The sequence below is a fragment of the Mustela putorius genome, unplaced genomic scaffold (genome assembly GCF_011764305.1).
Source record: "Mustela putorius furo isolate JIRA1106 unplaced genomic scaffold, ASM1176430v1.1 tig00003898_pilon_pilon_pilon, whole genome shotgun sequence".
NCBI lineage: Eukaryota > Metazoa > Chordata > Mammalia > Carnivora > Mustelidae > Mustela > Mustela putorius.
In genome coordinates this window covers 1149422-1164403 of record NW_025422047.1, presented here as the reverse complement: position 1 = coordinate 1164403, position 14982 = coordinate 1149422, and the positions used below count along the sequence as shown (strand labels likewise).

The 14982-nt window shown below is 42.1% G+C and overlaps 1 protein-coding gene across 1 annotated transcript in view; it reads left to right on the top strand.

Annotated features, from left to right (window-relative positions):
- Positions 1 to 14982, top strand: part of RYR3 (ryanodine receptor 3) — a 505740-nt gene that overhangs the window by 274276 nt on the left and 216482 nt on the right. The window contains exons 17-19 of the mRNA XM_004751026.3: positions 2072 to 2205; positions 4159 to 4400; positions 13348 to 13540. Of these exons, the coding sequence (XP_004751083.2) occupies positions 2072 to 2205; positions 4159 to 4400; positions 13348 to 13540 (569 nt within the window). The remainder of the gene's footprint in view (positions 1 to 2071; positions 2206 to 4158; positions 4401 to 13347; positions 13541 to 14982) is intronic.

The following is a 14982-nucleotide window of genomic DNA, read 5'->3' as shown; positions in this document are numbered from 1 at the left end:
CAACCTGGAGTCATCCAACCCCACTAAGCACTGAGTCTTAGCGGCCACTTTGAAAGACTGAGATGCCACTGGCGTTTCGTGCTGGTTATTTATGGACTGCTGTTTGCACATTCCTCCTGGTAGGAGAGAGAGGGAGGAGCCGGGCCTGGCCCAGCACAGTTTGCTCTGTCAATACAGGAACACAAAATTGGAACGCCAGAGGATACAGCCCAAGGAGACAGTGGGTGGGAGGCAGGGGGGCTCTTTCCATTTCTAGCTTGGCTGGAAAACAAAGAGGAGAAGTGGCTTGGTGACTGGTCTCATAGCTTCGAGGGCCATTTGGGCTCTTGAAAGTTCTGTTCTCCCTCTAGGGGTAGAAGGTTTTTGAATACCAGTTTGTGGGAATAGATGGGTATCTTAATGAATTTTGACATTATCACAGCCAGAGACCCAAGAACTGGGATCTGCCCTCTAATCCGCTCTGCTGACCTACCGGAGGTTCCCAGGCCTGCTACATGACCTTGGCCGAAAGGGAGTCTAGTGCTATTAAATAACAAAAGTTCAACCAAGGAAATTTTAAAGATTGAATTGGCTTTATTAACTGACTCATGAATTGGGCAGCATCCCTTTTAGCAGTAGAGGGGAGCTCCAAAGGACTACAGAAAAGGAAAGGTTTTTCTTTAAGGTAGAGGGCAGCGGTGAAGGGGGGGGGATTATTAGCAAAGAATCCATTTGTTTTATGCAGTGTTGCCCTCCTAAGGGGAACAGATGGCATGTATCAGGAAACTTCCTAGAGCTGACCAGGAACTTTCCATGTTGACTGGTTAAAGGTTACATTCCTAGGTGCTTGAAACTGCTGTTAGGTTACGTAGTGAGTCTTGGTTTACTGACATGGGACCCTAATCTAAGCGATGCCATTTTGGGTCTGTGGTTTTTTTTTCAACGGTGCTTTTCATAAAAGAGTTGTATGCATGCCTGCTAATGCTAGCACCGAGAGCTGCCGAGGCCGGGTGGGAGCACAAACTTAGGCTTAAAGCCAGTGAAGGCCCTTCTAGTGCTTGCCCCTGCTCATGCACGACTCCAAGAGAGTGTCAAGCCTGGACTTCACACTCTCGATGCCTCATCTCAGCCTAGTCCTGCCGTGGCTAGGATAGTAACCTAGACAGTCGTCTTCAGAGCTCAGACTCCCGCCTGTTTGAGCAGAATAGTGATTACAGGGAACACACCTAGTTTGGGGGGTGCAGGGTGTCTAAGATGAGGGCAGAGAGGTTAGAAGAAAGCCAGCTTCATTTCCTAAGAGGCAGCAGGTTCCAACATGGCTCACTGATGCCTGGTGAGGGAGGTGGGGTGCCCTTGACTTGGAATAGGTCCTCCGGCTTGTCACTGATGGGGTTTTGGAATAGAGGTGAGGTACGGTGGGCTGGAGTTGGGAGCCGATGACCAAGAAAGAATTCTTGAGAGAATGGTGGTTTATTACAGCACAGGAGACAGGATCTGTGGGCAGAAAGCACTGCTGCACTTCAGTTGTGATTTTGTGCACTGATTATATCCTATGGGGTTGGGGGAGGTAAGGAAAAAGGGAGTTTTCCAAAAGAGCTTTCACATACTAAAGACTCTCGGGATACCAGAAGCCTTACCATTGTCAAATTAAGGTTGTTGACCTCTCTAGTAAGGCATTAACATTTAGATAGTGGGGAACTTCCTGGAGAAATATTCTACTCTCCGCTCACTTCAAGTATCTGTGAATGGGCTGCAGGGTATAAAGGCATTTAATTGTATTTGCATCCCCTTTTGGATGCTATTGCTAAGGCTTTTGTAAGTAAACTGAGGGAGACTCAGGATCTTGATTCCTACAGGTTAACTAATTGTTCTTCCTTTAGGACAGCAGGGAGTACCTGAGGAGTGTCACTTTTATCGCAGGGCTGGGGAGGGCATGCAGGGTGTCAGCTTCTGCTTTGCCCTCTGCTTTGCCTCATCATCACCAGCCCCCTCCTTCAGGAGGCCTGCTTCCTTCCTGCCTCTTGGCAGTCAAGTCCTGCCCCCAGTGCCCGCCTGGTGGTTCTGAGGTTTGGGGGGATGTATCCTGTTGCAGGTTCTGGACGTGCTGTGTTCCCTCTGTCTCTGCAATGGGGTTGCTGTCAGAGCCAACCAGAATCTGATTTGTGACAACTTGCTGCCCCGGAGGAACTTGCTCCTGCAGACACGGCTAATTAATGATGTGACCAGGTAAGGCCCCCACCGTCGTCCCAAAGTGTCCATCTTGTTTCCAGACAGGAAAGGAAGAGGGCTAGCACTGCCTACCCATCATATTCCTGGTGAAGTCGGCGTGGGAGAGGAGATAGGGACAGATGTGTACTGTTTTAGGGCCTTGTACTCCAACCCCTTTCACAGAGTTTCAAACTTCAGTGGAGTATATGTTCCACTTTGAAGGCTGAGGAATTTGACCGGAAGTGGTCTGCCATGTTGCATGTTCTACTTTAACATAGATCTTGTACATTCTTTGTAACCTATTCAATTTTATTTTAATAAACCACATTTTTTTTCTTAAAATCTTTTAATAGAATGGATGTTCCATGTTGATCCTGTGGTTTCTTGCATCCTATGGCCCATCATCATTGACCCAAGGGTTATCTGCCAAGGCCAGGATGAACATCCTGGGCTCACACAGAATCCTAGCCTGCTGGTCTGTAATGCAGCTCATGGAAGTCATGTGAACTCACTGGCCTTGTGTCAGGCAGGCCTAAGGTTCTTGAGGAATTTTCTGCCTAGGCTCACTCCCTAATCTACATGGTGAGGAAAGAACTTCTCTGAAGTGCAGAGCAGACCTGAACCATCCACATAGACTTTGTTTTGGTACTTGTCTGGTTTTCTGTTGCCTACCCAGAATGGGGCACAGCCCCCAGCGCAGAAGAGTGGACATCTAAGAATAGCATTCCAATTGGAGAGAAGCTCCAAATGCTTTGTCCTGAGCTTCTAACAATTTTACTGGATATATGAAATCCTCCAGCCCGTAACAAGTTGGCCAAAAGTGACTTCTGTTCCTCTCTCCCCTTTTTTGCCTTTTTAGGTTGAATTTTATTTTTTTTTCAGCTTCATTTATTGAGGCATAAATAACGAACAAAATTGTAAGTTATTTAAAGTGTAGAATGTGATGATTTACTATACATATACATGAAAGTGTTTGCCCCATAGGTTCATTAATAAATCCTTGACCTCATGTATTTACCTCTTCTGTGTGTGTGAAAACATTTAAGTTCCACTCTCTTGGCAAAGTTCAGTTGCACAATACAGTGTTAGTTGATCAACTACAGTTACCATGTTATAATTTGATCCTCGGACTTTATGCATCTTATAACTGGAAGTCTGTTTGCTTTTACTAACTTCTCTTAATCCCACCCTCCTCCTCAACCCCTGGCATCCACTTGTCTACTCTCTGTTTCTAGGAGTTTGAATTTTTTTTTGGTTTCACATATAAGAAGTTGCATGCAGTATTTGTCTTTCTCTGCTTGGCATCTGTCTGTCTTTCCCCCTCTTTTTTTCTTTCCCTTTCTTTCTCTCTCTCTTTCTCACTCTCTTTCTTTCCTTCTTTCTTTCTTATCTTGCTTTCTTCTTATAGTGATTTTTAATGCTTTTAAGAGGCCATTCTTATAAGTAATGCTTAGTTGAAAAGCTGCTGCTGTGAGAATAGGGATGCTTGGACCAATTCCTCAGGAGATGGGACTTGAGTGAATTAGTTCTTCCACTTAAAGAAAGAAACAAGGGTCTGTAGTTACACAGCTCCGCAACATTTTCGCATGTTTTACCCAAGGTCGATACTCAGCAAATGTTGGTTGCCTTCAATGGAATAAGGAGACATTCTTTATATTTTTAAATAGAATTAATGTCCTGACACCTCCCACTAAGAACTTGATCAAGTGTTAGAGGCTCTAAGCACATTGGGGAGGGTATGTGCTTGGTGAGTGCTGTGAAATGTGTAAGACTGATGATTCACAGACCTGTACCCCTGGGGCAAATAATAGATGTTAATGAAAAATTAATTAATTAAAAGAAGAATAATACAAAAACACAAATTGCTCTTGACTTCAGTTCACAGTGTGCCCTGGGATCTTACTCAACTTGCTCTGTTTTTCTCGGTGCCTAAGAGTCTGTAGACGCCACTTGTTCCATGTTTCATTTCAGCATTCGGCCCAACATCTTCCTGGGAGTTGCCGAGGGCTCGGCGCAGTACAAGAAGTGGTACTTCGAGCTGATTATCGACCAGGTGGATCCCTTCCTAACAGCTGAGCCCACACACCTGCGGGTGGGCTGGGCCTCCTCCTCCGGCTATGCTCCATACCCTGGCGGGGGAGAAGGATGGGGAGGCAATGGTGTCGGTGATGACCTCTACTCCTATGGCTTTGATGGACTTCACCTTTGGTCAGGTGAGCACCTTGTCAGAGCCTCTGCCCCTTGTCTCTTCCTGAGGATGAGTGAAGCTTGAATTGTTCAGGCTGCAATGATCGTTACCTGTTGAAATGATACAGAAGCAGGAATCTCAATGAATTAGATGGTGGGAAGAGCATCAGACCTGACGTGAGACTGTCCTGCTTTGAAACCATGATTCTAGTACTTCCAGGTGTGTGACCCAGTGTGGATCCCACAACCACTCTCAAGCTCAGTGTCTGTATCATGCAGACATTATTGCATAGGGTTTTCAGGACTATATAGCCAAGCAGGGAAAGAGACTCAACCTTTCTTTACTGGGCAGTAAGCTGCACACCTTTCATACATTGTTTTTCCTCACTTTATTTTGACAATGATCCCTTAATGGAGGTAATATTGACCTCATCTTGCATATGTGGAAAACAACACAAAGATACGTCAGAAATGCGTCGCAGTCACACAGCGAAGGATCCAGATCTGATCAAGTCCGTTGTTATGTCAATGCAGCATGTTGCTTCATAATACACTTCATAAAATGTCTGGATCGGTGCCTGACATATCGTAAATGCCAGTCATTTTAAAAACACACAAAGCTTCCTTTTTCAAAAGACACAGATGCTTTCCCCAAACATGTCCATGGCCTATGCCTGGGGGAATGGATGAGATGCTGCCTGGATGAAAATAGAGATCGGAGTTTGAGGCTTTCACCCAGACCCAGAGTTCTAGCTGCTCCGTCTGTCATCCACAGCATGTTGTATCTGTATGTTTCACACACCTGAGATTGGAGTCATTGTGTCCCTTCTAGAAATCCCTTATGTAAGCGTGCCTCTTATGTAAGAAACCATGACACATATTCTTCCCCTAATCCAGTACGAGGGCAAAGTTTGTCTCTACAACACAAACCTATGTATTTTAGATGGGGAACTCCATAACCTCTCTCACATTTTCCTTCCTCCCTCAGCCTTCAGGCTAAAACCATCAGCTTGGCTTCTGATGACATTTCTTATGGTTGGTCTGTATTTTCAGTTAGTCCATATGGGTTTTTTTTTTTTTTTAAGTTTTTTGTGTGTTGTACCTTCAGTAGAAACATTTAAAAATTTTTAGAATTGCTTTCAACTTATTTGTTTATTTATTTATCCTGGATCATTGGCAGGAAGAAAAAAATGCCTGTCCGCATTTTGTGTGTCCCAGGGGACAGCATGGTGCAGACAAAAGCAGCTGCAAAATGGCAGGATGAGTGAAGCGAAAGCCTTGTCTTGTTGTTCTCTTATCCTCCCAACTTACCTTTTCCCGGTTCTATTTCATGGGGAGTCAGGGTGGTTCTTCCATTCTTGGATCGTGGAGCCCGTGTCTGGCTGTACAGGAGTGGCCTTTAGTGTAGGTTATCAGCGGATGTCATAACATTCTCAGAAAGCTGTGTCAGAGGAAGTGATCTGAAAAGAAAGAGTTCTTATCCTGGTTCTCATCTACATCTGAATTTGGTAGGGTTGAATCTCTGAGAGAATGAGTGGAATTAACTTGAGAAAATAAATCCCCCCCGCCCCCCACTGGGTGCTGCTCATCTCCTGCCATCTTGTCACCATAACGCAAGCTGCCATCCCAGGCTACACCTGAAGAGAATGCTGGGGATTGGTTAAGGAAATGTGAAGGACACCTAGACCATTAGGTGAGGCAGACTGGACCTGTTTCAAAGAGAAACCATTCTCAAAGGAAAAGTTTTCCTCAGTCCTTCCCAAATTTTGTAGCACTGCATGGTGCATTTGGTATGTCCCTTCACAAAATATGTATAATGAATACATCAGCAGGTCAGGAGATAGAGAACGCAGTGCATTCAGAAGAGACTACTATTGGCATTTCAGACTCTGAACATCCATCTAGTTGTGGATCATTCCAGGAGTGTGCAGCACTCCTGTCACCCCTCTTGTCCTATCTCCTCAGAAGACTGGAAGCTGGATGTGCCGAGCCCACGCCAGTCATCACTAGCAGTGGCCCTTCCCATTGGTGATAGAGGAAAGGGACTTGGGACTCGGCACTTCAAATGCTGATTGCAGCTCTCTGGACATTACCCAGACTTGGTAATACAATGCCATATAGGTCGGCACCAGTTGGTTAAGCATCTGCTCAGGTCATGATCCCAAGGTTCTGGGATCAAGTCCCGCATTGTGCTCCCTGCTCAGTGGGGAGCTGTATTCAAACAGCTTCATCGTCTCAGTCCTGAGCATCTCATGAGATGTGGAGAAAACAATGTCCATAAGACTTATGTCTTTCGTGCTCATTAAAACACAAAGCCTCCTTGGGTCTGGCATCATTCTGAATTCTCTAACCAGCACACAGGGAAAATATATCTGGCAGAAGGCATGGCAGGTAAATATGCCAACGTGTGCCCCAGCAGAAGAAATAAGGTCTCTGTTAATGACTCCCACCAGGACAACAGTGAATTTCAGACTATCTGATGAAAAGATAATTGTTGGATGAAGAAATGAAATGGAAATGATATTTTAGCTTACTACAGGAAGGAGTGGAGGATGGCAAAGGAGAGATGCTGGAAACTCACCGTGACAAGTTTTCTCCTTTCCTTGAGATGTAAATACACAGATCCATTAACTTTAAACTTATCTGTATGTGTAAATTAAGCTACTGTCTTGAACTGATCTTTAATGTATTTATTAAAGACAATAGATATTGTCGTTATTGGAAGGAATTATAGTGCCCCAACACTTTGTCACCAGAAAGAGTCAAGAAGAAACAGCATGGCTTTGGATTTGTGCCTGGGTTTGAATGCCAGCTCTTCTGTTTACTGATTTTTTTTTTTGACACAGAGTAAATTACTTAACCTCCAGAGTCTTGGTTTCCTCAGATAAAATGAAAATGATATAGGTTCTTAAGAAATTTAAATGAGGTGAGGCACCTGGATGGTTTAGTCGATTAAGTATCCAAACTCTCGATTTTGGCTCAGTAATGATCTGTGAGGTTGAGCCCCACATCGGGGTCTACCTTGCAGAGTGTGCTAAAACTCTCTCACTCCCTTGCCCTCTGCCCCTCCCCCCACTCACATTCTCTCTCTCTCTCTATTTCTAAAATAAGTAAATTTAAAAAAATACTTTTTAAAAATGAGTAAGTAAATAAATAAGCATAAAGAACATGAAGTTCTCGACACATGTTTCTTTTCCCTTATTGTCTGTGGAGTCCACTGTAATCATAAAGACAATATCCAGAGAATATCCAGTACTTCACTCAAGACCATGAGGGCAGCCCCTTCCTAAGAGGATATCTGAGTCCCATGCTGAATGGGAAAGGAAGTTTTGAGTGACATCATAATTATGAATGAGCTTTTTCTCTATGTAAGGAGAAAGTCCTTTTCCTTTTTTTTCTTTTTTAAGATTTTATTTATTTATTTGACAGAGACAACGAGAGAGTGAAACACAAGCAGAGGGGGTGGGAGAGGGAAAAGCATCTGAACAGGGAATCAGATGTGGGGCTCAATCCCAGGACCTGGGATCATGACCTGAGCCAAAGGCAGACACTTAACGACTGAGCCACCCAGACACCTGGGAAAAAGCAGTCTTTATAGATCTTTTTAGCCACTGAAGCCTGTGAAGTCATTTCCAAGCATCAGCTGTAGAAATACCTCCCATCTCAATCCTGCCAACCTGCCCTACAGGCTCCTAAATCAGCTGGGCCACTGGGAATTTCCTTTCAGAGGACCGACTCTCTTCTGGTCATGGTGTTACTTTCCCTCTCCTAAGAAAGCCTTCATGTAGCCTCTCAGGACTGCCATTGGGATGAGTTCAGCTCAGAACAGCCTGTAGTTGTTCCTGGCTGGGGCGGGGGATGGGGAGGGCAGTTTCATAGGAGGAAATTAACACCTACCTTTGCCTTTAATAACTTTTTCCTTGCAAAATTGGAATAAGCAGAGGAACTTACCATCCCGAGTGATAAGTGATACAGGAAATGAATGGAGCAAAATTCCATTTCCTGATTTATTATGACTTCTGACTTTCTAAACTTAAAGATCCTTTAGCTCTACAGTCGATTTTATGTAAGAGGGTCCTGACCTGTCTCCCTGCTGTGACTCAGACCTTTCCAGAAGCCCTGTGCTGTATGGCAAGGAGCCCAAGAATGGCTGTGCAGAGCACCAGCATTTTCACATGTTTGGATCCACTCTCCATCCAAATGCCTAAGTGTTCGTGTTTTCCATTTAAGTGCCAAACTCTGCAGTGCCCGGGGCCATGGAAATGCTGAGCATCAGTGTTTCCAGTTGCCTACATTACTCATCAGAAGAGGCTAAATCCTGCAGTAATCTGTCCTTGGATTAATTTTTAAGATGTGCAGCGTATGATAAAGTGGATTAGTCCTTTATCTTCAAATGCCGGTTTGGAATTTGAGCTCCTTGCGACCTTCAGGTTGGCCCCAGCCTCTGAGTGAGGGGCAGTTTCTTCAGGCAAGAAGAGGCCACATGACTCCCCAGCCTGTTTCAGTGGATGGTCGCTAGGATTATGGAGTTCCTAAATCTGGAAAAGCAGTTAAGACAGCTTCAGCTCTGTAACTACTGTGCTTCCCTTCCTCTGAATTCCCTTCTGTTGGTTGTTCTGAAGGGTCAGGTACATTAAACCTACTTGAAAGTGATTTTTTTTTTTTTAAGCACTGTCTTCAATAGAGGGACTTACTGATTTTGATAACGCAATTCAATGACTTTTCAAATCACTTTCTAGACTCAGCCCTCAAAGCTATGATTCTCCATATTGCTAATTTTTCCTGATGTTACAAAAGACAGTACTACAATGTTTTGGCATTTTTATCTACTGTTACCCTAGTAACAGTAGGTTTAATTACCCCTAGTAATTAAAGTTTCTAAAGTTATAGAAACAAAACTGATCATAATAGTATTTATTGTGGGTTACAATGTATCAAGCACTCTCGTAATTGCTCTGCAGAGAATAATTCATTCACAACCCAAAACAACCTCATGACATGATTTTCACTTGACAGATGAGGAAACTTGAGTCCACAAAAGTAAGTGACTTGCCTAGGGTCACACAGTGAGTTACAAAGCCAGACTCAAACCCAGGGAGTCTGGTTCTAGAAATGTCCATTTATCACTACACGTGATACCTCTTCAGTGGTATATAGGACATCAGTCATTTGCTTCATTAAAATCATAGGAATCATCATGGTACCTTATAAACAACTTTTGACAGCATCAATGTGGGTATTACTGTCCCCATTTCACAGATATGTGGAAACTGATTTTCTAATAAAATCACCCATAAAGACTTGGTATTTGAACTCAGCCCTCCATGACTTCACTTCTGCTCCCCACCCGAAGACCACCTCACTATGGAGCAATTTGAAGGACAAGTATCTTGTTTAAATATGGGGTACAGGACCCTTCTCAATCATTTGGAGCTTCAAATGCCCTCATAGGGTTAGAGATTTCTTCCTTTAGATGAGAACAGATTTATGAAACAGTGTGCAGAAGCCATTGCACAAATTCCTTATTTTCTAATTGGAAAATCTTCACACTACTCACATTTTAAAACTAAATATACCTTATCAGATGATCTTTTACAACATGAATATTATATGAAGGACTTTTTTCTTCAAATACACTTTCCAGACATTGCTCTAAGTACTAAGCATATGCTTCCTATCCAGTAATTATCAACAGTTTTCCTTTAGTTTCTAGATAATGTGGGTCCCAACTCTGTATTCTGCATAGGTTTTAAACGTAGTCTCGAGCCCTAATTTTACTTTGCCTGTTGATGATCTTTGTGTTCCAGCAGCAGCTTCTAGTGGTGCCCATTCTCTTAGAAAAAAAGGAATTTTGTAAAAGGCAGTGGCATTTACCACAGGGATATAATTGCTCATCCTGGTGGTGGTTTTCTACCAAGGGAGGAAGCCATACAGGAGAAATTCTCCCAGCTGCCATTCCTCAGGAAGATGTTTGGCAACTATGGCACATTAAGGCTAAATAAAGCTTGTAATTCAGCTTCTGATGGCATCAAAGCATGAAGACTGTCCCTCATGAAAGCATTCTGGATCTTTACTGGCAGAGGCTCAGGCTAGCAGAGAAGCCAACAGCATGCTCTGGGCCAGTGGCAAGAGTGGGCATTGGCATCGCCATGCAACACTGTCAGTGTGTCCTATTTTAAAGGAGTCTCAAAACAGTAAAGGACCTTCTAATTTGTTTTTTTTTCCTAATTTGTATTTTTCTCCAGCAAGAATTGGAATACCTTTAAAATCAATTGACCCACTGAGCATTTATTTCAGTTAACTTCTTCATGTTCCCAAGTTCACAGACGTCTCTTGGAATTTTTTCAGATGACTACTGTGATACTGTCCAGAAGTTAAATAAAAGGAAAAAGAAACATTCCAAGCAAGAAAGATGGGTTTTTGATGGGAACATAGGAAAGACAGGATGAGACCATTGTAGCAGGATTTGCTGAGTTTTACTATCATTGATTCCTTTCATAGCAGACTTGATGATGATAAGGAGGAAAAGATTTGGGGACCTGGAATACTTAAACTTCAAAAAAGGAACCAAGAGTACTCAGACTCCTCAAATAGGAGCTGAAAATGTGTCAAACCTATGTGCTCTTCAAGATGGGCTTAGATTCCTTTGTTTTAAATGAACTTGTTCCTCATTCTCTGTAATGAAGCAAGGTATAAAGTTACAACAGCCAATTCCAAGGCCATCCCAGGCTAATGTGTGTGTCACTGCACATTGTGGTACAAATAGTCCAAGTTTTATGTTAGGTCAAACTTTGTTCCGCTACCACATCTCCTCCTCAAGCTTCCATGAGTCCTTCCCTTCCTGCCTTACCAATGCCTCACTGTTCGGGAGGTGTGTCCTTCATTCCTTTTGCATGAGTTATTACTTCCATCTGGAATACTCTTATTTATCTAGTGGATCTTTGATCCTTTGAATTTTGTCCCATGCTCCTAGGCCGACTTGGCACCTTCTTCTATCTTAGAAGACATTACCTTGTGTATATCTTTATTCCAGTAATTACACTGAATTGTAATTATTTAAATGTTTATTTCCCACCAGAGTACGGGTTTCTTAGGGGCAGGAACTGGGTTTTCTGTCCTGGACCCCCCAGCCATGACCAGTATTGGTCATGAGCCTCATGAATGTTTGCAGAAGGGTGGGAGGAAACACAATGTGGTTTTGTCAGTTGCCATTAATAACCAGAAGGGAGTTCCTATACTTTTTATTAAGGAATCACTGTTTTTTTAAAGATTTTATTTATGTATTTGACAGACAGTAAGAGAGAGAATTTGAGCAGGGGGAGTGGGAGAAAAGAGGCTTCCCACTGAGCAGGGAGCACCATGCAGGGCTCAGTCCCAGGACCCTGGGATCATGACCTGAGCCGAAGGCAGCTGCTTAACAACTAGACTTTCTATATATTACTCCCAGCAGCTTCGCTATTTTAAAATCCACCACTTTGTTTAGAACCTACTACTAGAATAGCAGTAACCACTGGAAACATTACAAAGTTCTAAGCTGAGATAAGAAATGTTACATAGCATAGATATATGTACAAAATTTGTAAACAACTCATGTACCCATCATAAGAGGGTTTTTTATTATGGCATATTATGAAGCCATTAAAATGCAGTTCCTAATGAAAATTCCATTATACAATCAAATGTTTGTGATAAGTAGAAAAAACAAGTCACAAAACCTACAATATCCTAGTTTGTATGTGTGTGTTCGAAAGTAAAAGCATTTTTTTATTGAGTTACATTGTTTCCTTATTTAAATTCTTCTATATGTATTATGAACATTTGTAATGAACATGTATTACTTCTAAAGTAAAATATATATATGTGTATATATATATATTTATTTTATATATATATATATATATTTATTATATATATATATAATACTTTTTTATGCCTGAAACTCCATTCTAATCCCTAACGTGTGCTTCTTCACTGCTCTCTTGCTAATAGAATTGTAAACTTGGTGGGGTATGGGCAAATTAGTTATGATAATTTACTTTGAGAATTTCTAGAATAAAATGGTGTGACACAAATCCTGAGTGGTGATTTTCTCATGACTTTAGGTAAGGTCAGGAAATTACAGATTATTTTATGAAAGAGATTATGTGGTAATAGGAACAAAAATCACCCATACAGTGTATAATGGGCAATGTGTTTCCCTGCTGGTATGAACTAATATTTTTTCTTTACTCTCTCTCTCTTTTTTAATCGTACTCCGTTTTAATTGTGATGCTGTTTTTAATACAACTGTTAACACTTTTTCATCTAAATATCAGGAATTTTGTTTTTTATATTCTTTTTAAATTTTTATTTATTTTTTTAAATTTCTTGTCAGTGTTCCAGAATTCATTGTTTATGCACCACACCCAGTGCTCCATGCAGTATGTACCCTCCACAATACCCACCCCGAACTAATAGAATTCTTTAAAAGAAACAAGCAAACTGTGCCACACAGTTTAAAGGCTGGATGACCTTGCCTTTTTTCACCTTGATGGCTCTTACATCCGGGGCTAAAGTGGTCATACCTTTTAGAAGAACTGGAAGAGGGCAAGGTCTTTGGGCATCTGGGAATAAACACGCACGCATGCACACGCACACATACGCACACACGCACACCCGCACACCCGCCATAGGACCCACACCCAGCAAAGCAATTTGCTCATTACTTCAGACACCCAGCCAAAATCTGAGCACATGTTCTGGGGGGTTGAATTCATGTTCATTCTCATCGCTGGCCATTTGAGCGTTTCCTCTGAGACTCCTCTTGTCTCCGGCTGCCCTCTTACAAGCTCAGGAAATCCTTTCTTATTGCTCACCTCAGGGGAGGAGAGCCAAGTTGTGTTTTAAATGCGGAGATGCCGCCCCACCTCCCATGGGTGGCCTGTGAGTGCCTTCTCCAGAGTCCCACACACCTTCTTGTTCCTTGCTCACCAGGCCGCATACCCAGAGCCGTAGCCTCCATCAACCAGCACCTCCTGAGATCAGATGACGTGGTGAGCTGTTGCCTCGACCTTGGAGTGCCCAGCATCTCCTTCCGCATCAACGGGCAGCCCGTGCAGGGGATGTTTGAGAACTTCAACACAGATGGGCTCTTCTTCCCTGTGGTGAGCTTCTCAGCAGGTGTCAAGTAAGTAAAGGCTGGGATTTCATGAAGAGTAGCTGTTAGCCCACCTCTCCACCGCTCCTGTGAGCTGGGGAGCGTGGTAATTCCTCTTTGGACTTCCATGCCATGGGTGACTTCCCTGCATGCCTGCCCCCCCAACCCCCTGCACAATGATAGTGAAAGCAGGAGGATAATCCAGAATCACTGACTCAGGAGATACTTGTTGAATACATACCTACCACCAAGGGTTTTATAATGTGCAAATATAGTAAGATAACTGAGATCCATGTAGAACCTTGCTTTAATAATTATTTTGAAAATTACATGCTCACTGTTAATAATTTGAAAGATACAGTTATAAGTAAGACAGTATCATCCATGATCTCGCTGTGTAATATCTGCTAACATTTTGGTGTATTTTCAAGTCTTTTAGTTTATGCATACATGAGGATTTTTTTAATTGACATCACACTGTATATGAAGTTTTATGTCTTGATTATTTTTCATTCAACAACATGCTAATGAGCCTTTTCCTGAGTCATTAAGTATTCTCCTAAAACAATTTTTATAGCCACATAATACCTTTTTATTGGTATTAAAATGTCCCCATAATATAGCTGTTACTTTGTTTTTAGACTTTCATGCCAACTTCCATTTTTATCTTTATAAGTAAAATTATTAGGGACATCCTTGAGAATACCTCTGCCTGTATTTCTGTTAAGATCCTCTGGGTTTTTTTTTTTTTTTTAAGATTTTATTTATTTATTTGACAGACAGAGATCACAAGTAGGCAGAGAGGCAGGCAGAGAGAGAGAGGGAAGCAGGCTCTCTGTGAACAGAGAGCCTGATATGGGGCTCGATCCCAGGACCCTGGGATCATGACCTCAGCCAAAGGCAGAAGCTTTAACACACTGAGCCACCCAGGCGCCCCCCTGTTAAGATCCTCTTAAATGGATGTAGAAAGGTTTGAACTTTTTTGAAGAAAATTTATAATCACATAGCCAAGTAGATTTTCAGGAAGATTGTATAGAACACTTCAGAAATCATGATCAACAGTTTTGAAATCTCAAAAGCTCTGAAACCCATAAGTTGTTTTTTTTAATATTTAAAAAAAACTCATTTTACTGCAGCCTCATTTTACTGCAGACTTTGACCTGAACTCATTTTGTGGTAAAATTGTTGTCAACAGAAATGAGGCTGCTTTTAGTCTTTCTTTTATTTTACTTCTTTTGAATATTTGCATGTTTTACTGCAGAAATACTAAGTGTTTGATTATGGGGCTCAGCCCCTCACCTGGCTGGTTGTTCTATTTAATACATACTATGTAGACTTTCTTTTTTAAAATCTAAAGAATTCTGAAGTCTGAAACACAACTCCAAAATTTTCAGATAAAGGCTAGTATAGTATCATTTAAAGCAACATATGGGAATATCCAACCGATTGGATCTTCATTAACTTTTATTGTT